The 27040-nt window shown below is 44.6% G+C and overlaps 1 protein-coding gene across 1 annotated transcript; it reads right to left on the bottom strand.

The window, feature by feature from the left end:
- Vxn (vexin) lies at positions 1–27040 on the bottom strand. The gene is made up of 6 exons (XM_076924406.1): positions 26610–27040; positions 21047–21102; positions 14642–14804; positions 9303–9364; positions 5956–6047; positions 1–2405 (listed from the first exon to the last, which is right to left on the bottom strand). Exons 1-6 carry the CDS (start codon positions 26674–26676, stop codon positions 2222–2224), a joined length of 624 nt encoding a protein of 207 aa, XP_076780521.1. The 5' UTR covers positions 26677–27040; the 3' UTR covers positions 1–2221.

Here is a 27040-nt window from a genome sequence, read left to right on the forward strand (position 1 = left end):
CACAGTCTTCAAGTGGTTTATTAATGTCACTAACAAGGTGTCTTTTATTTTATTTGAATTGGCCAAATGAAACGCTCTACACAAGGCAAACATTTCACCATGAACTATTTAAATTAAAGATAAATAAATTAGTCCTGGTCTACATATAAAATAAACCTTCAGGTGCCACACACACATTTAAGACATCAATTTTAAGTTAAATAAATTCAATCATTGGAGACTCTGTGATCTAACTGTTCCCTAACTTTGTTCTGGATTCCAACTTAATATTGTATATGACATTGGATGGTTCACTGGTACAAAGCACTTGATGCCCAAGTGTCCAGACTGTTTGGGCATGAGGGTCAGATGCTCAGGGTCTAAAGCAGAGGTGGAAGAGCAGCTATCAGCAAGGCAAGAGCCTGGAAGTCCATGTTTGACCTACTACCATGTTCCAGTTTACCCAAAGCATCACAAACAGGAGGGCAGAATCTGTGGGGCAGCAGAAGCAAGCCTGAGACCCAAACAGGTCAAACTCTTTTTTTGTGTCAAGACCTGGTAATTCTCAACATAATCTTAGGGTAGAGTTTACCACAGAATTTCTGCTTTCATTAAGAAGATTGGATAAATGTAAACCTCTTAATGAGCGAACAAGACTTCCGGGGGCGGAATTTAAGCCACAGATGTGAAATATATAAGGTCTATGTTACTGATCACTCCACAGGCAGATACCACTAATCAATATCTGCGCTCTGATACCTCATCTCCACCTGTGCTCCAGGCAGCCACTCCCAGCCCAGTGCAGATGAAGATTTTTTTTGCTGATTTCCGTCCCTCCCTGTTCCCTATTTTGTGTGAAGGAGAAGGTATGGCATCCATGTCAGACACCTAGAGTTAGGTGACTTCAATCTAATCACTTAACCTTTTTGAGTTAGTATCAACATATACAGAGGGCAAATTCACCTAAGTTAGCGGTTAGAAAGAATAGCGTAATTCATGCGAGGTGTTCAACACTGTGCCCGGCACAGGGCAGGAAAGCATTTAACAAATGATAGCTTCCATTACCATTATTTCTTATATAATCATTTTTAAAGGATAGTAAATATTAGTTTGAGCCACAGGAAGTTAATTTGCAGCTGTTTCCGCCTACAAAAACGGTGATTTTTTTTTTCTGTTTTCATCTATGCATACTCTTTTTCTCTCTCTATCTGTGCATGCGTGCATGTGTGTTGTTTTGTTTTTGACACAGGGTCTTGCTAGGCTGCCCAGGCCTGTCTCAAACATGTGATCCTCTTGAGGTGCTGGGATCTCTGTCCTCAGCATGTGTCTTAATTATCTAATGCAGAATGATATATTTTACTCAAATCATTTCTTTGTTCCAACAACGTCAGATTCTTCTCTCCATTTAAAAATTTTCTTAAATCAGTTATTTTTAGAGGAGCTCAGATCTGGTGACAATCCTACAACCTGCTGTCGAGTCACATACAGCCATCCAGATGCTCCAGTGTCCCCGTCTGTAAGTTGGGGGCCACAGTGATTTCTTAGCAGACGTTTTGTAATGGTGAGAAGAGACAACAATGGGGGAATGCACTCTGGATTAAAGTCATTGTACAAAGCTGGTCAATTGAGCCACGTCACAAAATATCGGACATTAAAATTAACATTGGTGTTTTAAGTGCTTTTCTATAGAAAAGAATGTACCTAGAAGAAGAGAGCTCATGCAGTCATGCCCATGGTTAGCAAAGCCGAGTGATGATGGTTGCTGCTGTTAAGTAGATATTAGAACAAAGTAAAGATGAAGTGTTTGGTACTTCATCAAGGGAAAACACATGGAATGGGAAAAGTAAGAACCATTGTGTTCCAAGTACCTCAGAATCAAGTTTTACATATACACCAGGAACCATACATCTTGGGAAAACTCACAAAGAAGACAGCTCAACTGTTTTCCTTGGAGTGCTTTCAAATAGGTCAGGAAAGTTTGCTGTTGGTATACTTTTGCCTAAAGATAGGGATATAACCTTTGTAATCGACCAACATGACTTTAAGACCGCTGGCTTTAGCAGTTCTGAAGAACCGCTTTCCTGCCTTCTGAGGATGTTACTTTCCATGCCCGATGCCAGAGTGTAAGGGATGATGATGCGTTTGGACCAGTAACCTGCAGAGGGGAGGGTGGCTCAGTCCCAGTTCTCAACTCTTCTATCTTCCTGTGAACCTTGGCCAATGTGAGGAGCCCATGAAAGGTTTAGTCGGCTTCAAAGGCGCTGTTGGTGGCTCCCACATATTCAGACTTCTTCTTGTGCCTGGTCCACATTTTTCGTAGGATGCCAGGAACACCACAGGAAGCACTGCCTGTTAATGGCAGGGAGGCTTCTGCTCCCTGGGGAAGGGCTGGGTACTCTTCTGCTATCTTCTTGAGGTGTCTGGATCTAAAATGAAAACCAAAGAGTTGGGGGTGGGGGGATGGAGCAGGAAAGGCAATTACTGCACTGAGCCAGACTTAAGTTGTAACTTTGAGGAGAATGTGCAGCCAGAGCTCCCCTCTCTTCCTCCTCCATCCTCTGACCATGCCGTGCATGGCTGGAGGGTCACTGTACAACACCCACAGAAATGCCTCTGGGGTTCATCTAAGACGGGGTACAAAGAGATGACCACGAACACAGTGGTTTATGTGATCTGGGCTTCTGGCCTTCTGTTCTGAGTCTTGCTTACCTAACCAGTAGGAATAATTGAGGAATGGGGTGGTAGATCAGTGGTAGAGTGCTTGCCCAACTAGTATAAGGCTTGGATTTAATTGCTAGCATAGAGATAGGCAGGTGAGGTGGGGGAAGGGTGGCTGGGTTTAGAGATGGTGGTGCAGCACTGTGGCCTAGAAAGCTTGACTTCTATCAAGGCATGACATAGTCTTTCTGGTCTACCTGCACAGTCTACAACAGCCACTACCCCTCAGGAAAAAAAATGCTAACAAATAAAATTCAAGCTGAATGAGTTCAAACAAACAAACAAACAACTCCCCCTAGTTAAATTCCAATACATCAAATGGCACATAACTTGGTTTTTACAATTCTTTCTAGGGGAATTCTGACATTCAGAAGGGCTCCGTCCTGAAGCTTCCCACTTTAACTCCCAGGGCCTTACTTCCTTAGCTATACTTTGACTGTGTCTGCTTTTCAACAACTCATCTTGAAACCTAATCTCCATTTGAGATATGAAGAGACTAGGGACCACGTTGTATTCTCAGTCCTTGGGAGGCAAAAGCAGCAGATATCGAGTTCCAAGCTAGCTTGAAAGATGCTGTAAGACTCCGCCTCAAAAAACAAACTAGGGCTGCAGATACAACTCAGTGGAAGAGTAATTGTGTCACACATGCAAGCTTCAATTCTAGTCCCAATGTCCAAAATAAAAAGAGGAAAGACCAGGGTAGAACATTTTAGATTAAGGTTTTGCCTCATGAATGGATTAACCAATTAACCAAGAATGGGTCTGCCATAAAAGCCAGTTTGAATATATCTCTCATAATGTTTTCCTGTCTCTGGTTGTGTAAGTGTCCTGCACAAACTTTGGACTCTGTCAATAGAGAAGCCATCTTTGAATATAATCCATTGGCACTGGATCACACCCAAATCAACCTCTTTTCTTTATGATATACCAGTTGGTGACATTTTGTAATTAACAAAAGAAAATAGATTAAGATGTTATTTTAGCCTGTGTCCGGAGCATATTACTACCTGTACTGCTTCCCAATCGCTGAATTTGACATTTCTCAAAAAAAAAAAAAAAAGTTAGCCGTTTGAGTTAAGCTTTATATGTTTTATGTCAGATTGAAATAAGCTAGAGTCATCAGAAAGGAGGGAACTTTAATTGAGAATAAGTTTCCTTAAGATCTGGTTGTAGGGCATTTTCATAATTAGTGATTGATGGGGGCCCAGCCTATGGGGTGCTGCCATCACTGGGCTGAAGATCCTAGGTTCTATAAGAAAGCAGGCTGAGCAAGTCATGATGAGTAAACCATTAAGCAGCACCCCTCTGTGCTCTCTTTATCAGCTCCCGCCTCCAGCTTCCTGCCCTGACTGAGTTCCCTTTGTGACTTCTTACAATGTGGAAGTGTAAACTGAATAAGCCCTTTCCTCTCCAAGTTGCTTTTGGGGAGTTGCTCATGTTATTTCATTACAGCAATAGAAACCCTAACTAAGACATGCTCCAGCTCCATACCTGATCCATACCTGCCCTCCTCTCGTTTCTTTTCAGATACGGGGTCATGTATTCCAGCCTGGCCTTAAACTAATTATGGTAGCCAAGATGACCTTGACAGTCTGGTTCTTTTGCCTCTGGAATCATAGGTGTGAACCACCATGCAGGGTTCATATTCTCTCTCTCTCTATCTCCCTCTCTTTCTCTCCCCCTCTCTCTTTCTCTCTCTCTTATTCTCCTTTCCTCCCCTCTCCCCTCCCTTCCCCTTCCTTTCCTTTTTTCTTTTCTTTCCTTTCCCCTTCTTTTCCCTTCTTTCCTTTCCTTTCTCTTTCTCTCTTATTTATCTGGTGTGTGTTTTGAAACATGACCTTGGTATGTAGCATAGCATGGCTTTGAACTCTTGTCACTGTTTCCTGAGTGCTGGGATTATAGGCATGGACTGTCACATCTGGCTCTACATATGACTTCACCTAATTTCCATTATGGCCACTCAAGAAAGCTTCTCTTTTTTTGGGGGGGGGGGAGACACATTTAAAGCAAACATTTATTAAATATGAAATACTGATATAGAGATGGACTTAGGTCAGGGCCATTCCTGGAATTTCCCACCTAAGAATGACCAAGAAAGCTTCTTTTATCTTGCTTTTATCTATGCATTTTTTCTGGGACAAGTTTTCATTGAGTAGCTCAGTTGACCTTGAACTCTTGTTCCTTTGTCTCTACCTGTCAAGTACAGGATTACCAGCATACAGCACCATGTACAGCTATGGGTTTCTTTATCTTTTTTGAGATTTGCTTTATTATGTTAATTTTATATGTGCATGTATGTACCTCTGTGTATACATGAGTGGAGATGTCTTTGGAGTCCTGAGGTATTGTATTTCCTTGGAGCTGAAGTTCCAAGTAGTTATGAGAAGCCTGGCCTGGATACTGCCAATCAAACTTGGGTCCTCTGTAAGAGTAGTATCTGCTCTTAACCACTGAGCCACCTCCCCACCCTCTCTGTTTTTAAATTGATGAGAATGATTTGCCCAAATCCGGAGTCAGTGGAAGTGCCAGGCTAGAAAGTAGCCTTCGTTTTGCATCACCACCTTAACCCTTCGTCACAGCCTGCAGCGTGGAAGGTGGCTATTGAGACATAAGAGTCCTTGTCGAATTGCTGGCTATAGCTGTCTTCCTGCACTGAAGGCCTGTGGGTACTTGGGGAATAACCTTCTTGCTATCTTAGGCTGGCTGTTTATCAGATGGAGTTAACAGGGGCTTCGGTTACTGTTTATTTAAAAACCTGTGCTTTATGGTTTGTTTTGCAGCATTGGGGATGAAAGCCAGGACCTCATGCAAGCTAGCCAGGTGCTGGACCTCAGAGCTGCATACCTAGCCTGAAAAGTATTTGATACATTTCCTTACCTGCAGATGAGAACCCCTAAAAGAATTCATGAGGTATTCCTGACACCATCTACAGAGGTTCTGGATATGACTCCTGATTACATTTATCTAATTAAACAAAGCCCCAAGAGCAGTGTTAATGAGGGGGAAACCATGAAAAGTACTCCAGCTTAATCCCAGGCAAGCAATTGATGTGTAGATAGCTGGACACGGGATTGCAGGTCTTGTTACAAAGTAATTTACAGCTGCAGGGATTGCAGGTCTTGTTACAAAGTAATTTACAGCTGCCGTGGGTTTTGTTGTGCATAATAAGTGTGTGAAGAGTTGGCCACCTGCTCCTCTCTGACCGATAGATGGGTGGGGAGCCATGCAGGCAGCACAGCTGGAAAGCAGTGTACTTACCCTCTTCCCAGAACAGCTCCATTTTCTGAGCCCTTGGCTGCCACCTCCACCCCAGCTGGAGCTTTCACTGAGATCCTGGCCACTGGAGGAATCTGTATTTTAAGGAAGTGGGGAAAGAAAATTGAGGATGGTACCATGTTCCCACTCTGACATTTATTGGAGCCATTTATAAGAGGGCTGTCTAAAGGTACCATCCCCCAACCCCAACAACAGCCCTCCCCTAGACAGCATCAGATATGCTGGAAGCTTTCTGCGGTGCCAACCCCACACAGTGTCTGATTTATCAGGCTGGATATTGTCTGGAGTTGCTGAATTGAACAAGGTCTGTGAAAGAGTTGGTCCAGGGACTCTACAAACCACTAGCCTATTGACATGTGTGAGAGAGCCATTCAAACTTCTAAGAGAGCTGTCACCTTTCCCCTTCCACTGCTGGTGTCTGATTGTCAATCTGATAGAGTCTGTCTTCGGCCATCCTGACCACACCAGCATGAGACTTTCCATTTGCTTTCTTCCACTCTTCAAACAATAGTCCACTCAGACCTTGTTTGTGCCCAGGCCTGCTATACTCTCCATGTCCTGCTTGGACTCTGGAGCCATCAGGAGTCCCAGTTCAACCCCTTAGCATGGAAGACTCAGGCCAACTCTGCCTCTTTCTCCTTGAGGACTTGCAAGGCTGACTTGTAGCTCTGCCCTTTAAGACTGCACAAATCAGCTGATCCAGGTCCACTTCCAGGAAGCTTCCTGCCTTTTCTACTGCTGCCCCGCCCGCTCCCCTCCCTCCAGCTCCGCATGTCTTAGCACTTCCCGGGATCAGGGCCTCATTTCTATCAGCCTTTCAAGGACACTTTCTCTAGGTCTGCCTTGAGGCTGTGGGCCATGGTCACCTTTGTCTGTCCAGTGTTCCCAGAGCACTGTATAGACTGTATGATAATCGTGCCTTCTCACTTTAATTTTTCTTTCTGTAGTTCTCTAGTTACTGCCTGGTCCCTAGACAATTGCATGACGAGTGCGAGAGTCTGGGACTGATCCTTCCTCAGCCCTGTGTTGAGCTGAAACTTAACGGCTGGCCTAAACAGGGCTAAGTCCAGCAGTTGCTTCATCAGTGGGCATACACTGCGCTTTGTTCTGTTCCAAGCTTCATCAAAGCGTTAAGTCACCGCGTTTCCCAAAGTCTCTGGAAAAATTCCAGGTCAAGGACACCATTATTTACCCCTCTCCTAGGGTGGGGAAGGTTAAGGGCAGAGCTACTGTGCCACCTTGTGGCCTGTCCCTAGTTATTCCTTTTCATCATGCCAATGGCTCAGCTAACACAGCCCATAGCTCCTTAGCTCTCGAAGGGAAAACCGGGTTCCTGCTCCTTCCTTAGTCCTATCTCGTCTATGTAAGCTCTGAGTCAGATTTGGATGGGTGGGTTCTGGGTCTCTCTCCTGCCTCTGCATAACAAGTATCAGATGAGGGATGAGCATAGCTCCACTCTTTCCAGGCCGGTGGAACTGCTACTTGTGCCTTTTTATCTCATCCCCACCCCACACTACCCCCGTTTTCTCTGGTTCCTTAGTACAGCTGCTTATCTGCCAAGGGCACAATCTAAACCTCCCCTGAGGCCTGGGAGAAGGAATCCCAGAAGACTAGACTCCCTTTTTCCAATACAATGACCTTACCAAAATCCTTGGATTAGGTCTCCTGCCCAGAGTATAAATACCCATATCTGTCTAATTTGTTCCATAAGGATGAGGGCCTGGCCCGGAGTGCTTCTGGCATCTCTTCTAGTTTTTATGTTGAACAGCAGCTGCTGCAAGAGCCTAGGGTGTCTGAGATAACTTCCACTCTTCTTCCCTCCTTAACCTTGACCTCCCCACCCCCATCTCAGAACTCTCAAGACTGCCTTCCTTCCCTCTGCCAGCTGCCTAGTCATCCTATTTTCTGCATATGAGGTTGGAGAGAAGACTTCCTTGACAACCGTTTCTTCCGTCCCCACCCTTTACATACTTTTTCCAATACAATGACCCTACTAAAATCCTAGGATTAGGTCTCCTGTCCAGAGCCTGAAAATGTCTAATTTGTTCCACAAGGATAGGCGGCTGGCCAGGAATGCTTCTGGCATCTCTTCTAGTTTTCATGTTGAACAGCAGCTGCTGCTAGAGTCTGGTATGTCTGAGATAATCTCCACTCACCACTGAGTCTCTTAGGTGAGAGGGAAGCCCATGCTCATCTCTAGAAGAGTATGAAGGAGAAGTGGAGATAAATCTAAGGTCATGACCCCTAATCTCTCTTTAAGACAGGACAAACTGCTCAATTTCAGGATTGGAAGAAGGTAGGAAAGTGTCTCTCTGCTGCAGGCCACCTTGCCCAGAGTCACATGCTTGCTGGGATAGCCCACACATCCTAATGGAGTGAGGAAGAAGGACAAAAGTTGAGCCATTTGCACCCAGTTGAGACTTGCCTGTGTGGGCAACTTGAACCCTAGAGCCTACACAGGAAAGTGTTAAGTCTGGATCTTAGTTCAGTTGCTCCCTCCACCTAAGCTACCTCTCTTCTCTCAAGACTGGTATTAATCCCTAATATACATCTTACCTTTCAGTCCTCAAATCTCAGTGAACCTGACCTGTAAGAGGTGCTCCCAGAAGTACCCTGTCATGAAATGACTGGTTGCTATGGACTGAATGTTTGTGCCTGCCTTAAACTCATCTGTTAAGGCTTTGCCTATCCTATTTAGAAGCAGAGCCTCTAGGCAGTAACTAGGTTTAGATGAAGATATTGAGGGTGGAGCATCTATGATGATATTAGTGTCCCATAAGAAGAAAGGGATTTCTGCAATGCCTCTATTTGTATGAACAGAACACACTTAGCAAGAACAAAGCCAAATGCAAGCAAGAGGAGAACCCCCTCCAGATCCAGATCTTACAGTCTGCTGTAAGCAAATGTTTCAGTGCCATAGTCTCTGGTATGTGTAGCTGCCAAGCTCAGACACTAGTGTTTTGGGCTTGTGTGGTCATAAGGCCCCTCTCAGTGCTGGAGAACTTTACATCACTGTATCCCAGAGCCGCACCTGGGAATTAGTCAGGCATTGCATCTGGCCAGACCCTTTGTGTCTTTCCCCATGCATGAGATGCTAGCAAGTCACAGCTTCTGTTTGGATATGAACTGAATTCCTTGAGAAAGAGGAGCAGCCAGTAATGGATCCTAAGTACACAGAGTGGCTAGTTCCAAGAGCAATGAACCACGGTGCTGCCTTCTTAACCATCCTCAGCCCAGGGCAAAGGACACAATCTCTTCCTGTCACCAGAAAGACATATCAAGAAGTTTCAAGCACAGCAGATACAATAAATCTGGCTTATTTTACTTACCAGTGACTTTCCATATGCTCGATTCCCACACAGATTCGAGGCTTTGGGTTCAGAAATCCCCACTGTGAGATTGAACAGGAGAGACGTTACTCATTTGTACTCTGAGTCCCTCTGCTTCTGAATCAATTACCTTGCTAGCCACCGGGTTGAAGGGGGAATTTCTCCAGGCCAAGCAGTGAAGGACTATGATGCTGGGCAGGCAACGCTAACTGCCAAGTGGGGTCACCCCTACCCTCGAAACTCTTCCAGGAAGCTGGAACTAAGTTCAATAGCTATGACAAGCATGCCATTGTGGTGGGGATGTTCAGAGTGGAGGAGGCTGTACGTGTGCAAGCAGGAGGCAGATACGGGAAGTATGCGTGCTTTCAGCTCAGTTTTGCTGGGAGCCTCAAACCCCTGGAAAAATTACGTTAATTAAAGCAGAGCATTTAGTACAGTCTCTGCATGCAGTAGGTGCTCACAGAATATAGCATCAGCACTTCCTCATTCCTAAGACCCCAGCTCACAAGAAATTAGTTAAAAGAATGAGTCCCATTATTATGGTATTTTTCATGTGCACTTTGTTCAAACCCATCCTCCTCCTCTACTTCCAAGCCTCGTCTCCTCTCTTTTGCTCGTCTCCCCCTCCCTCACTCCAGTCCTGTCTGCTTGCCCTCCTTTCCTGCTCCCCCGCTCACTTAGATCTCATCTTTCTGTCTCATATTCTTTTCTAATTTCATCGCATACACGCCTATATAAGAAATCATAGGAGCTGGGAGGTGGCTTGGTTGGTAAAAGTGCCTGCAATGCAAATCTAATGACTGAGTTTGGATGCCAGGAACCCATGCAGATCTGCAAATTTCGTAGGTGGCCTTAGAGTGGACTAGGTATGCCCAAAACCCAACCTAAAAGCATTTCACCACAGTAGCTGACCTTAAATGGTTACACATATCCAATGGCTTGTTGGCTAGTTGGGCTGGAAACAACTTACTAGTTAAGTGAGAACCAATTGACTAGTTGGTTGACTGGGTTGTTTTCTGGGCTTTTTTTTTTTTTTTTTTTTTTTGGATGCTGCCTGCCAGTGTTGTTGGTTAGAGTGAAGAACCTGCTCTGGGAGGTCTCCTAATTCATGAATCATTTTTCCTATGGTTTTACCCAAAAACAGATGTTACTAAATTCAGTTGGTCTAGAAAAATTCCCCTTTAACCCTGCCAAGATCAAACCACAGTAAGTGGTACCCTTGAACAATCAGCATCAGCAGCTTATCTTCAAAGTGTGCCAGGTATTGAGCTGGGCATAAACTGGGCATACACAATAATGGTTGGCCTAATTGCCCATAGGCCCTATATTCATAGTTAAAAAGTACTTCAAAATATTGCATTTGTGGGGCTGGGAGTGTTGTCCAGTGGTAGGCAACTTGGTCAGGACAGAAAAGACCCTGGGTTAAATACCCAGCAGTGCAACAATAACAAAAATAATGATGAAATTGCATTTGTATAGGGGAGGCATGGTAATACATGCATGTAGCATGGTAGCACATGATAGAACATGGTAGCACATGCATGTAATCCCAATGTTGGAAAGTGAAGGTAGGAGGAGGAAGTGTTCAAAGCAAGTGAGTCCAAGGCATACCACAGATCAAGAGCGCTCTTTCAAAAAAAGCTGTACTGAACAAGTGCACACTTATTTTCCTAGTTGCCCTAGCTTAAAAAATATAGTATAACTATGACTTTCATAATGTTTATATCACATGAAGTATTTAAGTAATCGTCTGCAGAAGAGTTAAGTAGACAGAAAGACAAATGTATATAAATTATATACAATTACTCTGCCATTTTACATAAAGGGGTCGAGCACTGTAGAGTCTGGAATCTTAAATGGGTCTTGAAACCAATTGTGTCTGATCTAGAGACAGTTACACCTCATTTACTCCTGACTGTCACCATAAAGGGGGAGGAGGTGCCATGATAATTTACATGTTCTAGTTGGGGAAACCAAGGCGTTGATGATACATAACCATTAATCTGAAGGCAGATATGGTGGTTTGAATGAGCTATTTCCTATATTCGCAGGCATTTGAATATTCGGTCCCCAGTTGGTACCCCTGTTTGGGTAGGCTTAGGAGGTATAGTCTTGATGGAAGAAGTATATCACTGGGGACAGGCCTTGGAAACTTAAAGACTTGTGTTATTTCAAGTTTGCTCTCCCTGTTTCCTGTTTTCAGTTTGAGATGAGTTCTCAGCCACATCTGATGTTCTAGCCACCATGTTTGTGTCTGCCACGCTATCCTTGTTTATGGTTACTAGTCCTAGTAACCTTTACTAGTTAGTAACTTTTATGGTTACTAGTCCTCTGGAACTATAAACTCAGAATAAACCCTTCCTTGTGTAAGTTGCCTTGATCATGGTTTTTTATCACAGCAACAGAAAAGCAATGCAAGTGTCAGACAAAGATGATGTCAGGGAGTATTAGACCTTTTAAAGGCCTAAGGACACTTTGTCAAGTGTATTGACACCCATGGGCTGGTGCCTAGCCTTTCCTTGGAGAGCGTCAAGGTTTGGCTTTGGCTCAGCAACACTCCTCCTACCCATCCTGGAATCTATCAAGTTAGAAATGCTGAGGGAATTGAATCAATGCCCAGCTGAATCTATTTTTTTTCCCACCCAAACCTGACTAGCACATCCTTGCATGAGCTGACTGTCACATGTTTGGCGGAGTTTCCACTTCATAACCTATCACCCTTGTCTTCAGAATAAAAACCGACTTTGCAGTCTGAGAGGACACCAACTACCTGCAAAGTTGTGAAAGCAGCCAAACATAGCAATACACTCATAGTCCTAGCTCTTGGGATGCTGAGGCAGGAGGATTCATGAATTTGAGGCCAGCTTGGACTACATTATGAGATACTATCTTTTAAAAACTATAAAAGTGACCCCTAAAACTAGACAGCTGGGCAACAGGGAACTGAACATTACATCAGGAGACCGGATATTGTACCTAGGCTCTGTGGCTGCCAAGGAATGCCACCTTGTACAGGTCGAACAGTTTCTACAGCGTTGGTGTTTCAGTTCTGTGAACTGGCTGGGGTGATGGCAGTAGGTCAAATGGAAGATTAGAAAAATCACAATCTTTCCTGCAGCATGGCTGAGAATTATTCCAAAATGTACGTGTGTGTGTGTGTGTGTGTGTGTGTGTGTGTGTGTAAAACACAGATTGATATGCTTTAGTTCTGGAATTTGTAGTCAAATAAAATGTGTCTTTCCAGCATAATTCCAGGTGTTGCTCTTGGGAGCCCATTTTGAAAAATCACTGCATTAGATTCTCTCTAAAGCCCTGCTACTCAGTCTGTTGACCCTGTAGCTGCAAGAGCAGTGCCATGTCAGAAATGAAACCCTGGGATCCATCAGAGGACCAGAGTCCTTCTAAATTAAAATATGCATCAGGGAAAGCCCCTAGCTGATTCTTATGTCCACAATAACCCGAGAAGCATGGATTCTAAATTCACTTTTTTGATTTTTGGAGCAAAGAGGAATATTCTGCCTATTTTTCTCTTTCCACACACACGAATCCACCCACTCACCTATATATACATAGACACAGAGAAAAATCTATCTCCTCTTAATTTGCAAGTCAGACCGTGGTGTTTCTAATGCTTCCAGCCTATTTACATGTATGCAACTGACATTAGCTGAAAATGTAGCACAGTTTTATCTTCTTGTACCTTTGATCCTAAGTGCAGAGTGAGACCAAAGAAATCTAGTATGATGCCCAGAAAAAGCAACAGAACAAACAACAACCACAATGAACTTGGAACAAAGGAGGATTATGGAATGGGAAAAGATTGGTAAAGAACACAGTCAATAGAGAATTATGTCGGTTCCTATAAAACACAAAATTGTTAATGCCCAAAGTTTTAACAACATTCTGTGTTTTCCCTTCCTTCCTTCCTTCCTTCCTTCCTTCCTTCCTTCCTTCCTTCCTTCCTTCCTTTCTCTCTCTCTCTCTCTCTCTCTCTCTCTCTCTCTCTCTCTCTCTCTCTCTCTCTCTCTCTTCTTGTGTGTGTACAGATGTATGTTCATGTTAGTGTATTCGGGTGCATGAAGGGCGGCATATGAAGGCCAGAAGTTAACCTCAGGTGTCTTTCTTTTGATGGCATCTGCTTTGTTTTTGAGATAATCTTTCACTGAGATCTGAAGCTTGCATATTACGTTGGCCAGGGAGCCCCAAGGTTCTCCTGCCTCTGGTTCCCATCTCTGGCTCCAGCACTGGGTTGGAATCACACCATCACACCTAGCTTTTTATGTGGGGTCTGGATATTGGACTCAGTCGCTGATATTTGTGTCACAAATACTTTATCAACTGAGCTGTCTCCCAACTCCTGGTTTTTGTTTGTTTTTGAGGTAGGCTATCCTCCTGAAGCAGAGGCTGACCCTGAATTCATGACACTTCTCTCATCTCAGCCTCCCAAAAGCTGAGATTACAAGTGTATGCCATCATTCTCAGTGTATTTTAGAATTATAACACGAGTAACTTTCTGTTGTTGGCACAACAGAAAAAAAATGCCTAAACTATCAATTAAAGAGAAAATACTATTAGAAACGCCAGTGGGCTAGAAGCTGAATCCTATTTTTACTGCTTAGGGTGCAAGTCATTAAAAAAAAAAAACTAGTATCCAAGGTAACATCACTGTTTCTAGTTTTCAAATAGGTTTGCCCCTAAATTATATATATATATATATTCAAATTAAAAAATGGTACAATTTGGCTAGTTAGGCCAATAGTTAGTGGCACATGCCTTTAATACCAGTACATGGGAAAACAGATGCAGGCATATCTCTGTAAGTTCGAAGCCACCCTGATCTACAGAGTGAGTTCCAGGAGAGCTAAGTCTACTCAGGGAAACCCTGTCTTACCCCCAACCCCCACCCCAAATGTACAGTTTGGTTGTTATGATTGCGGTTATGGTACTGAGGACAAATCCAAGGCCTTTCACTGAGCTACACCTCCGTCAGTCATAAAATAGTTTCAAGATAGCAGTACACACACGCGCACGCGGTGTGCTTCTTCCTAGTCCCCATGGCTCTCGCTCAGGGCACAATGGTGAGCATCTGAACAGTGAGCGGCTACCTTTGCATCACGTGGTACACAGGCATCTTTACTCACACTGCACCTAGGGAGGCAGCAACACCAGTATAGGAGATGTTGGTGCTCCTGGTGCCTTAGGTCAGATCCAACTGTAGGTACTTCCCCCCCTCTCCCCTCAGGATAGGACACATATAAGCTATTGCTGAGCTTTTGCTGGCTCGGGCACATCACTGGCTCTCAAGGGTCCCCAAACCTGGGGAACTGAGACTCACATACCAGGTCTGACGGGGGTTTTGGTGGGATGTGTGCCGGGTGGCCTGGCAGTCTGCAGCCTGCCAGTCTGCAGCCACCTGCGGTCGCCTGTGTCCCTGCGCTCACAGCGTTGAGGCAGCAGCTCCAGGGGCCTCGGTGGCGGGTACAGGTCAGACTCGATGACCACCTACAGGGTAAGAAGCACAATCAGTCATCCTCCCGAATTCCCCCCTCTTGTCCACTAGGGAACTGTAACGATTGAATAAATGGCCACAGTGAGGTGAGCCTGGACCAGGGTGGCAGGAAGTGAATTTTCACACCGTGTTTGTCAGTGGAGATGGCAGAAAGTCAGAAGAGAGTGCTAAAAGCTAAGCATTACAATCGCCAGCTGGAGCTAAACAAGTAACTGGGACACTGAGGAAGAGAGACAGAATGACTATAAGAGCTAGAGGTCAGGGAGGACCACAGTAGGCAGTGCCCTTCCGGGATAGGATCCCGCTGTGGCTGCCTGCCCAAGACCAAGCCAGTCAACATTCCAGCGTTCCAGAAGGAAGGGAAAGGGGATCATGAGCCCTCCGCCATAGCTGAAGAGCAGGTGATGACTTTCTCTTGGAGGGAGAGCTTGTTTTCTTCAATGCTATCACCTCTGGCAGATCAACTACCACTTCAATGGATGGCCTCACACCCATAAGCATGGAGGCCGCACACAGTTGACTTAGTAGGCTGTTTTTATAAAAGGACATGAAGCTGGGAGGCGGGGCGAATCTGGGAGGAGTCAGGAAGAGGAGTGGTGGTGAATATGATTAAAACAAAAGATATGAAAAAAAATAATGAGAGATTATATTTATTTACGCAGAAAAGGGAGCAGAGAGAGAGATCGTAAGAACCACTGTTTTGCAGATGCAACAGGGAAGATGAACATACGAATTTACAGAGACTGTGCAGCATGCACAAGCTCCAGCCAGACCCAGCGTGGAAGAAGGGCAATGGGCATGAAGTCCCACACCTAGCCCAGAGGCTATCCAGAATTGACAGCCACGAGGAGAGGAAAAATCAATTTTCTCCAATGGCGTGATACTATATCAGTCACACTTCAGCAGGCCCCGGGCTCCGGAGTAGGTCAGCCAAAACGAATCTGATTCCATGCTCTATTGTTGTTTGTTTGTTTTAAAGAGAGGGAAGGAACTTGGAGTTGGGTGTGTTTGGAAGGATCTGGGAGGAGCTGGAGGGAAGGAAAAGATAAGATCAAAGTATTGTATGAAATTCTTAAAACTGGTGTTTTAAAATACCCGAATCTGCGCTGGACACACACAGAGGTTGTTCTTTATCTCCTAGCAGAAGGTGCGCCGCGGTTTTCATAGCATGCTATTATCTTTAGGTAAATTTGTGAGCCAGAGATGATTTAAAGTAGAGTGTGTGTCTGAGGACTGTGTGCCATTTACACAGGGAACTTGAGCATGTGAATGTTGCTATCTGTGGATGTCTTGGAACCAATCCCTGAGGGCACTGAGGGGCAGCTGCACTTAAATCATTGAAATTATTTAAATGTAAAAACAGGAGACAAATAATAGCAGCTATTTTATCTTAATACGGGGAGTCATGAGGGAATCTTGGCAGCCAGGGAGCAGATTCTGCATATTTTATCCATTTCCAGGACACAGGGTCATTCATTCTGGTTGTCTCTACACCATGAGGCTCATTCATTAGAAGCGCCAGTATTCCATAACACCCCACCCTCCCCAGGGCTTGATTTACCCCCACTCACTTCCTTCTGCACACAGCTGCTCTGCAAGGGCCCATTCTGTGTCAGCTCCTGGGGCCTGTGCATCTGCAAGGGAGGCAGAGGGGCTCAGCCCTTATAGTCTAGGTTTTCACAGCCCCTTCAATTGACCACACAGTACTATAGTGTTGGTTTGCGGGGGATGCCGAAGAAAAGTAAATGGGCTTCTAAAAACATGATAACAGGGTGGCATTTCAAGTCAGGGGAGGAAACTGTATCTTTAATGATTTTGTTAGAATAACTATCAGGGCACTGGTTTGGGTTCGGTGACGAGCCAGGTCAAAGCTGTGGTTGGACAACAAATACTAAGACAGAATATAAGTTAATGTAACACATAGCATTACATATAGTGAGGGATAATTCCTATGCTCAGCAAACTCTTTAGTAAGCAATAAAACTCAAAAAAGTAATAGAAAATAGAGGAACAGTGAGAAAACCCCATAAAATATACTCGCTGTTAGTGACTAAATGCATATTAAAGCAATAAAACCCCTCTCTCATCTCAGATTACCAATGGAGAACATGATAACTCCATTTTAGGTTAAACCAGAGTTCAAGCTCCAGATTTTTTTTTTTTTCTTCTTTAAGATCTTTAAGGTCTTCATGTAGTCTAGGCTAGCCTCCAACTCAATATATAGCTGAAGACATCTTTGAACTTCTAACCCTCCAGCTTCCAGTTGTAGAATGGTAAGATTACAGATGTGTATCACCAGGCTAGGGATTGAACCCAGGGCTGTACACATGCCAGGCAAACATTCTACCAACTCGGCAACATTCTAAGACCTTACATCCCAGTTTTGGCACTTACTAGTTGAGCGTAAGGTCATGCCCACTAGCATAATCAAAGCCTGTTATTAGCAAAGCTTCTTGCTGTCCTCAGGCCACATTTACAAGTGTCCTAAAGATTGGATCTCTGTGTTTGTCACAGAGGAACATGAGAGAAGCCGTCATTCTTTCTTTCAGTTTACCTCAAATAGCCCGTTACTTGGAAACTGAATATCACAAATTTGGTCTTTAATGGGGTAGGACATTTACTCTTGTCAGATTCATTTAGGACCCAGTTGTGTCTTTATGGGGAAAACTGGGGGTGTTCTGAGCATTGAGGGTCCATCATGGGCCTGACAATTCTTGTCCTTTCCTGCTTGGGGCATTTTAGAAATGGTAGTTTGCTGGGTTCCCTGCATGCTTTTGAGGTAGGCTGAGGAAAGTTCCTGTCCACACAGTGCAATGCAGTGTGTGTGTGTGTGGTGAAGGCCTGCCTGTACTTGCTCCCTGCATAGGCTGCTTCCTCTGCTCTTCTTTGTTCCTTGAGGTGCAGTTTCTTCCATAATGAAACCCAGAATATTGCAACTTACCAGATTAATAATAGTTCTGAGTCCTGTCCCCCTGGGCACACATACTGTGTATTATAAGGGATCTCTGAGAATGTGACTTTTCTTTACTGAGCCTCATTAAATGATGGACATCTGTGCTGTGTGCTATCAACCCTGCACTGCAGCTAGCCCTGATGCTTTCATTCTGCTTTTTAGCACTTCTCCAGGATAAGAGTGAGAGCTGATATATGAGTGTGTGTGAGTGTGTGAGTGTGTGAGTGTGAGTGTGTAGAGGGTGTCTCACACTCAGTTGTAGGACAACGAAGGCCGATGGGAAAGCCCAAGGGGTCCATGAGAGGACACAAGCACCTTCCCTCTTTTGAAATAAAGTCACATGTACACTTTGGGGAAGAAGATATTCCACCTCTCCAGGCCTTCATTGAACTGTGTGTTGCAGGTGATAGGGAGAGAAGAGGAGAAGCATTAGCTGCTCAATCCAGAATGGATAAAGGATGTTGGCGGATGGTGGATGGTGGTGGTGGTGGTAGTGCTGTGTGTGTCCTTTTGATACTTTCTAGGTTATCACTTAAGGCCATACACCTCAAAGAAGGACAGTAGCTGGCTACTGAGAACTTGACTTATTTTCCTGTTTATAGAACTTACTGCTAATAGCTGTAGAACAAAGTGGTCTGTGAGCCCTTAGTGTCTGAGTATAGAGATGAGATGGGAGTCTGAGATGTTAATAGGGCAGAAAAGGGAAAACCAATATATAATGATGGGATTTTCTTGTTCTAGGCCATCAGTCTACTGAAGTGTTACTTAATACATTGCTGGGGAGTCCATCCCCTGACACCCCAAATTCATACTTCTGTTGTTTACCAGTTCGGAGGTCAGGATGAGGAATCAGACACATGAGACCTGGATGGTGGGGCACAATCATGACTTGGGGCAGAAGGAAATGACAGCTATGTTCAGCTAATTCACGACTTCCACTTGTAGAAAAGTTGAGGTCAGAGGGAGCTTTGTGTCTTAAGTTCTTAAGGTCACAGAGCTGTCCTTATAGAACCAATGCAAACCTGAGCTCTGTGCCCCCTGAGTGAAGTCTCTTTGTAAGGTTTCAGAGAAGCACCTACCCCCAACTGAAAATTTTCAAGTGCAGTTGAATACGTAAAGCACAAACCAGGAGACTCAACACAGATGTCCCCACCCAAGCATCAAATCTGGGGACAAAGTAATATTTACAACCCTCTTTCTTTGTCATTCCTCTTGCTAGATTCCTGCTTATTATCAAAGGGCTTCATTACCCTGGAGCGCTTGATAGACCCACTCCTTGTGTGGGCGCAGTCTCTCCAGATATTTCTATGACATCCAGAGCAATCAGGATGATTAGGATGTCAATAAAACAGACTGGGAATCAAAAAAGAAGAGAGGGAGGAGAGAGAGAGAGAGAGAGAGAGAGAGAGAGAGAGAGAGAGAGAGAGAGAGAGTACACCAGAGATGTGTCTGTGCCTTGTGATTTGGGAAAAAAAAAAGCAAGAGGAAGTGCATTAGGGCTGAGGGTGACTCAGAGAGGAAAAAAAAATGTGTTTTCATCCATGTGGCGGGCCCAAGGAGTAACAGGAAATGCAAATCAACATTTGGAGCCAAAGAACACAGTAGATGTTAGTATCTATGCAAAGATGGGTTTTCTTTGGTACTTTCAAGCTACCAACCTGGAGAAGGAGACAGAACCCTGTTTCACCAAGGCAGGAGTTCAGGCTTCAGTCGCCCTGCCCAGTCTGGAGTGAACGTTCTGTGGTTAGTCCTGAATGTTCTAAATGGAGGAGCTGGAAGCTACTGGCTAAGGCCTCAGCCCCTGCAGTAAAGCTCCCTACCACCCAAGTATCTGTGAACACCTTCCTTTTCACCTTCCTTATGAACGCGGTGCTTAGTTTTTAGGGGTCAGAGTGAGGTCAGGACCTCAGGACCCACATGCCCTCTCTTTCCTAACAATGTTCCCCAAAGTCCTTATACAAAGCTGCACAGCTGACCTAGAAGCAAGCAAAGGAGAGGAATAAAAACCCACAGGGAAAAATGCCGATGGCCAATAAATCTATGAATCTTCTGTTACACAGTGTCTCAGAATCTTGTGATACTACAGTGAGTACGTATCCTTACAGTGTCTGAAACGTTTGTAATGGACACATGCTGGCTTGGGAGCTGCAGTGTAACAAAGCTGTAGGCAATGCTCTTGCCACTGGCTGCCCACTCTGCCCTTCAGAATGATCAGGGTACCCGTATTCTTCTTTTTCATTTACTTCTTCTCCTTTTTTTTTTTTTTTTTTAAAGCCTAAAGGATGTTTATAGAAACAACAACTTGTAACTTTAAAAAAAACCATTTCTTGAAAACAGAAAAAAGATTTTTTTAAAAATTACAATACTTAAAAATCTATAATAGTGCCATCCAAAGTTTGTGACGGCAGCTGCCCATCGCCTTCCTTCTGAGACACGGTGCAGATGCACTGGTAGTTCTGACATGAAGAAGTGTGTATGTAAAGTGAGAGATGCAAAGCATCATTAGCCTCTAAGGGTGGGTGGGAAACATGAAGGGAGTGCATTCAAAATACCAAAGCACAATTTAACATGGAAGTCCACACTGGTGAGGCTTCAGAAAAAGACAGCGGAAGGCTGGGAGTCTCTGAATTGTTCAGAATTTCTGGCATCACCAGACAAACCTGCAGGCAAAAGGCATTTTAAAAGAGAGTTATGCCTATGACCCCAGCATTTGGAGGTTGAGGCAAGAGTATATCAACTTTGAAGGCAGTTTGGGCTGCATGGTGGGCTTGTGGACAGCCTGAGGTACACAGGACTATCTCAGGCAAGCAATCACACAGCAGCAAAATTGCTCTTATGCTATGAAAATCCACCGCATGTGTAACATAGTAGACATGCAAATACCCAAGGGATAGGTAGGTTGGTGGATGGATGACCTCTTCTTATTCCTTCATCTGTTTATTCTGCTTGGAGCCCTATGTGATAAGGAATTGTATGAGCACTTCACTGTTATCTGTAACAGTGAGAACATATAACGTTATATATAATGTTACAGATGCCTAGACCAGGATGGTACATCCATATCACAAACTCCTGCACATGCAGGATGAGGTCTTTCCTGTCCCTGGAAAAATGACATCACTAGGGAATTTCTTGGGGACTATTCAGGGTATGCTTGATATTTGCCAGTTATTTTGTCTAAGGAGACACTGAAAGCATCCCTTGCCCCCCTCGTCCTGGAGATCAGGGGAGAGGGAGGGGTAAGTCAAAGAGCATTAAAACCAACTAAACACATTTTCTTACATTCTTGGCCAAGAGGTGTTGCGAGCTCTTGACTCTTCTCCTGGATGGACTGGACACTGAAAGAGATAAAGAAATGGTTTTAGAAAATGCCTGTAAGGCTCTAGTACAGACCTGAGGGTGTTTGTCCCAGTGTGGGGCTGCTGGGAAGGGAGGGGGAGAAGGAACAGAATTCCACTGGGACTTAAGATGTCACTCTTGGCTACAACAAAACTTCTATAGCATCATTCACAATAGCTAAACGTTGCCAAGCATCTAGTGCCCATCAACAGATGAATGGATAAACAAATACAGTATGCCCACACACTGGAACATTGCTCAGCCTTAAAAAAGTAAAGAGAACATAAATGAACTTTGAAATGATTGTGCTAGGTTAAGTGAGACACAAAAGAAGAACTGTTCCATGCTCTCAAGTCTACCTATGTGACATATCTAGAGCAGTTGACTTCATAGGAGACCGGTCATTCCCAGGACCTGGGAGGTTGGAAGAGTGGGGCATTACTGTTTCAGTTTAGGCCAATGAGAAAGTCAGATGGATAGTGGTACTGGTGTGCACTCTGAATGTACCTGTCACTGGTCTGTACAGCTGTGTGGTAAAATGGTAACATTTACAGTTTACAATATATATCCATATATATTGCCACATATACATATACACATACACAAGTTGCGAGAGTGCCTGCGGTGCATGCCGTTCTGGGTTTGCCCCTCAGTACCACCTGAAACATGGTGTGTTGGTTCATACCTGTGATTTCAGAACTTGAGAAATGGAGACAGGAGTAAGATCAGGAGTTCAAAGTCACCCTTGGTTGCACAGTGAGTCCTAGCTAGCCTGGGCTAACAGAAGAGACCCTATCTTAGAGAGAATAAAAACCTTGAATAAATCAATTATCTATTAAAAAGTTACAGTGCTTGGCTGGGCCAAGGTACGGATCTTACTTTAGTAACAGCCACCGTTCCCAGCTCTGATAACTAGGATTCCTCCCTTTCATTTCTATGAAGTCGACTGCTCAAGGTTCCTCACATCATGAGAACATACACATAATGTTTGGCCTTGTGTGTTTCATGTCACCCTATCTCCAGTCACATGCCTTCCATATTGCTAGATCTAATGGAACCAAAATCCTACCATGTCTCTATCCTGATTAGGACAGAATTGATTTCTTCCTCCTCTTCCTCCCCCTCCTCCTCTTCCTTTTCTTCTTTCTTTCTTTTTTCTTCTGTTTTTTTTTTTTTTTTTTTTTTTTTTTTTGAGAAGGGGTTTCTCTGTGTAGTCCTGGCTGCCCCAAAACTTACTCTGTAGACCAGGTTGGCCTCAAACTCACAAAGATCTGCCTGCCTCTGCCTCCCAAGTGCTGGGATTAAAAGTGTGCACCACAACTGCTTGGCCTGAATTGACTTTTTAACACATATCACAGGAGTGACATTAGAATGCGGTCCCCATTATCCTCTGCAAAGCCCTGTAGCCATGAAGCCTGGTGTCAGCAACTCCAGCTTCCTCCAGTTGGGTGTGAATCTGAACCGGACAGGCTAGGCAGTTTTCTCACTCTCTCAGACCTCATTTTCTTCATGTGTCAGACAGGGATGACAGTGGCCCTCACACTAGAGGGCTATGCCAAGGAGTAAATGAACCAGCCTTCAGATCCCTTGCCCAGAACCTGGCAAAGAGCGAGTACCCAGGAAATGGTGTATTCATAGAACTTTTCTGACAGATGGAGACACGAGGAAGAACCGGGCGCTACCTATGGAAGGCTGTGGCTTCTGATTCAGCTAGAAACTCTTCTTGCTGCCTATCTCAATCCCTCCTGCTGGCCCCTGGCTCTTCACTCTGTAGCTGGATATCCCCCCCCCCCCCATTTTCCAAAAGCTCAGTAATTTGGGAGGAGCTAATGTGAGAGGAACGAGGAGAGGAAGGAGGGAGAAAGAGATGTATGAACCATTGAGAACCACGCATGGGCCCAGAACAGGCCTGGGTAATGATTTATATCTTAAGGTTAGATATTGGGAAACAACTCTAATTGTGTGGGTAAATTGTTAATTGAGCATTTCTAAATATATAAAGCCTTTGGATAATAATTAAGCTTTAGAGTTTCATTTTTTCATTTTTACTGGGCACTATGTGGATGGCCGGTATTGTCTGGGGTTCAGCCAAGCTTTGTGGAGACAGTGTGGTGGATTGGCTGATTTAGCCACCATGGTGGTGTCTAGTGGGTGCCAGGGCTGGTACTTCTGGCTGGTCCGAGCCTCGGTCAATCCAAGCAGCAGTGAGAGCACGCTGCTGCTGCTCTTGGCCTCAGGCCTTGTGTAGTCGGGAACATGGCGGCCCATAAGAACAAGCCAGCTTGGACTATGTCGCTTTAAATATTACCCTCAACACCACTCCTTCTCTGGGGTACTTGACGAAGTAAGTTCTGGTTCAGCTTCTGAGTGAAACAGCTTATATCTTCAGAAGTCACTGTGAGTTGTCTCTACAACACTTATTTCCTGAAAGGGCTCTTTGTCTCCAGAATTGAAGAGGTCTAAACTTAGCAGATGGTTTATATCTTTAAGATAAATTAAAAACAACGTAATATTTTCTATTGCCAATGTTACAGGGTCAGTTAAACAGTGTAGCTATCAGGCTGATCCCAACACGGGTACATTGAAAAGAGAAGTAGTAAAGGAGTTTGCTAATGGCTCAAGTCGAGCCTGATGGCGATGGCTGGTCAGCTTCAGTTCCAGTCTGAGCTGCCATGCTGCACGAATCCCACAGCACTGCGAGTTTCCAGGGACGCAACATTCACTCAGTTCATGGAAAAATGGCAGCTCCACTATGTGTGTGAGTGTGTGTGTGTATGTGTGTGTGTGTTTGTGTGTGACATTGACTCGCTTTCCTTCATTGGTTTCTATATTATTATTATTATTATTATTAATTTTGAGACAGATATCTCACTGCACTCATCAACTGATAGCTCATTGATTTGGCTATCCTGGCTGCCAGTGAGCTTCAAGGATCTATCAGTCTCTGGAGTTCGGCTAGGTGCCACTTACCCAGCTTTTTACATGGTTCTGGGGATCTAAATCCCTGCTTTGTGTTTGTGAGGAAGGGACTTTGCTTACTGAGCTGTGGCTCTGCATTCTTTTTGAGATAGGATCTTATCATGTAGCCCAGGTTTGCCTGGAGCTTATAATTCTCTCTACCAAGTGCTGGGACCACAGATGTGTGTACTGCTACACCAGACTTAAAACTTTCAGTTCTAACCACTAAGCTATCCTGGCTATACTGCCTGCACTGCCGAGCCTGTTCTAGGGAGAGTGACTATTTATTGGTGTCTATGGCTCATATATAGCCTCTGGGAAATGGCCCACTCAGAGGACTCAGTCCCCTGACTTGACTTGTTAACTTTTGACTTGTTAGACAAAATCAAGTCAACTTGTATTCTGGAGTTCTTTAGGCGACCTGTAATAAAGGTTATTTGTTGCTGTCATACACAGTGATTCAGAATTGAGAGCCCTCTGCTCAAAGGCTCTTGAGAGAGGCCCCAGGGTGAAGCAAGGCATGGAAAGAGATGTGCTCCACCCACTGAGGCCTCTACAAAAGCTGCAAATAATCCTTCCTAGAAAGTAACTTACCATCAGTGAAATATCTATAAAAACTTAGGTTAAGACACAATGATGGATAAATATAGGATCAAATATTTATCTTTAACTAAACATATTCATGGCCACACATGCAGGCTGAAAACTCAACTCACTTTTTATGTGACGTGTTTAATAGTGTGTGATTGTACCAGCACCATTATAGCTGTTCTGTGTATCTATGTATTTCCCATGATAATCTTGGAAGCTAAATCCTGTTTTTCTCTTTTAGAGGCATGGGAACTCATGGCCGGAGAGGTTAAGTAGCTGGTCCAAGGTCACATTGTACAGAAAAGACAGAACCACATTATCAAGAACTTTTCCTCCCTTGCTTTTTATGAGAAAGAGACATACTTTTTCTTTTCTTTTGAGAACAGTGTTCTGCTCTATCCCTGGCTGGCTGTGGACCCGACAACCGTCACTTTCTTGGGCTATAGACATGAGTCACTCTTCTAGGTGGAATCAGATATACTAATATCTTTACTTCCCAAAAATTAACAGCAGGGTTAGATCCCTTCTCACCTCCAATCCTCCTTCCAGCTTTCTCCAGGGCCACCGAACTCACTGATTTTATGACATATGGGCCCTTCTAGTCTTGTTTTTATGCATTGCTCCAAAAAAAAATGTACCCATAAACACGATTTGGAACTATCTTAGAGTTCCAAGTATGCTACTAAGCATAGATCAGTTTTCAGCTTGCATCTTCTTCCCCCTTCAACACTGACCTACAGGTCTTGAGTGGTAGCTCAGTGGTGTTGCTAGCTCTTGCTACCCTTGCATGGGCTCCTGGTTCACCACTAGCAATGCAATCCCCACCCCCCCCCCCAAAAAAAAAACACAAAAAACAAAAGGCAGAGATAAAGCAAATAGAAGGGCCATTTCTGTGCACACAGATCTAATTCCTCATCAGAAGGGTTGACTTTCAGAATCTCCAGAGTGAACTTCAACTCCTCCTACACATGGGCACACTCCCAAATCCCCCCGCCCCCCTTTCCTCCCTCTCCCTCAATAGTAGATGTTGAGAGCTCAATTTATGTTTAGCTGTCTGCCTGTGTCCAGGCTGAGTCTACCCCTCATTACCCCCTCAGCAAGGCACCTGTCGGTGGCTGACATTGGAGGGAGGGAAAAAAAGAGAATTGTTTGAATGTGGGCTCCCAGCTCGACCAAACATTCAAACCATTTGAGCCACATATCACAGTCAAGCCAGGGGTAAGCTGTGCCACAGCAAGACAAGGGGCTGCATGGCCCGGACAATGCCAGGGTAAAGTGCTCTGTACTGGATCACCAGCACTCCCCTTTGTGTGGTCTCGCAACGTTCTTCCCAGAGCTCTGCACCAACTGCCAGGAACCAGAGGCTATAAAGTCAAGGTTCCCTTTTGGTAGTTCCCTTTGGTGGTACCAGGTGAGATGACCCTGGGGGTCACGTGGATAAGTCAACCTGGGGTCAGTTTCATTGCCTTTCTGGGTGTTTGGCCAGCCGGGAGCCTTCCCCCTCCCAAGTCAGATGGAGTTGGCTTTTGAACAGCTGACTCTCCCTTCAGAACCTGCTTTTTTTTTTTTTTTTTTTTTTTTACTGGAGACAATGAAAAAGCTTATCAGGCTGCCCTGGAAATTTTGTTTCCATCTCTGTCTCTTTAACAATCACTTATTGTCCCTGTCATTGAACCTGCTGGGTTGCTCGTTTTGAATTAAGTGAAGCAGGAAGACTATGCTGTCCTCGTCCCCGCATTAATAGATTGTTTCCCTATGATTGATGTTTATCCTTGTGCCCCTCTTCAGAAAGAGGGGAAATCAAATGCCATCAAAACGGAGAAGCCAGCCAACCTCGGAACCCGGAACCCGAGAGTACCATGTACTAGTGCACCTTAGTCCGACAGCACCCGGTCACCTCCCGCCTAAGATGCCACAGTAGGGGACGCCAAGGGCGATTGTTACGATTATTACTCACCCTTGGAAGGAATCACGGTGGTGAAAACTTCAATATTCTCATCGCTGCAGCTGTAGATCTGATGCATGGTCTCAGCCTCCTGCCCCGCAGGGTGTCTGGGAGCCGGTGGCCTCTCTCTGGAGCCCTAGTCCCAGGGTCTCCTAAGCCAGGCTGGCTCTGGGATCATTGTGCAGGTCCACAGAAGGCAGACTGCGTGTGCCTCTCATGACAGGCTCACCGCAGCAACATTTCCTAAGCCCATCTGTCTATTTTTTTTTTTTTAAATGAATCCTATTATTGCAAACCTTTGATTGAACACGGAGCCTTCCGTCTCTCCCCCTCAGCTAGGATGTACTTAACATTTTTATTTTGCAGTGTCTGCCGCAGTGAATTTGGAAGTCTTTTGTGAAGTGACGAAGTGAATTCGCCTACTCGGTTAGCGCACAGCTTGG

Source organism: Arvicanthis niloticus, chromosome 25, assembly GCF_011762505.2.
Source record: "Arvicanthis niloticus isolate mArvNil1 chromosome 25, mArvNil1.pat.X, whole genome shotgun sequence".
NCBI lineage: Eukaryota > Metazoa > Chordata > Mammalia > Rodentia > Muridae > Arvicanthis > Arvicanthis niloticus.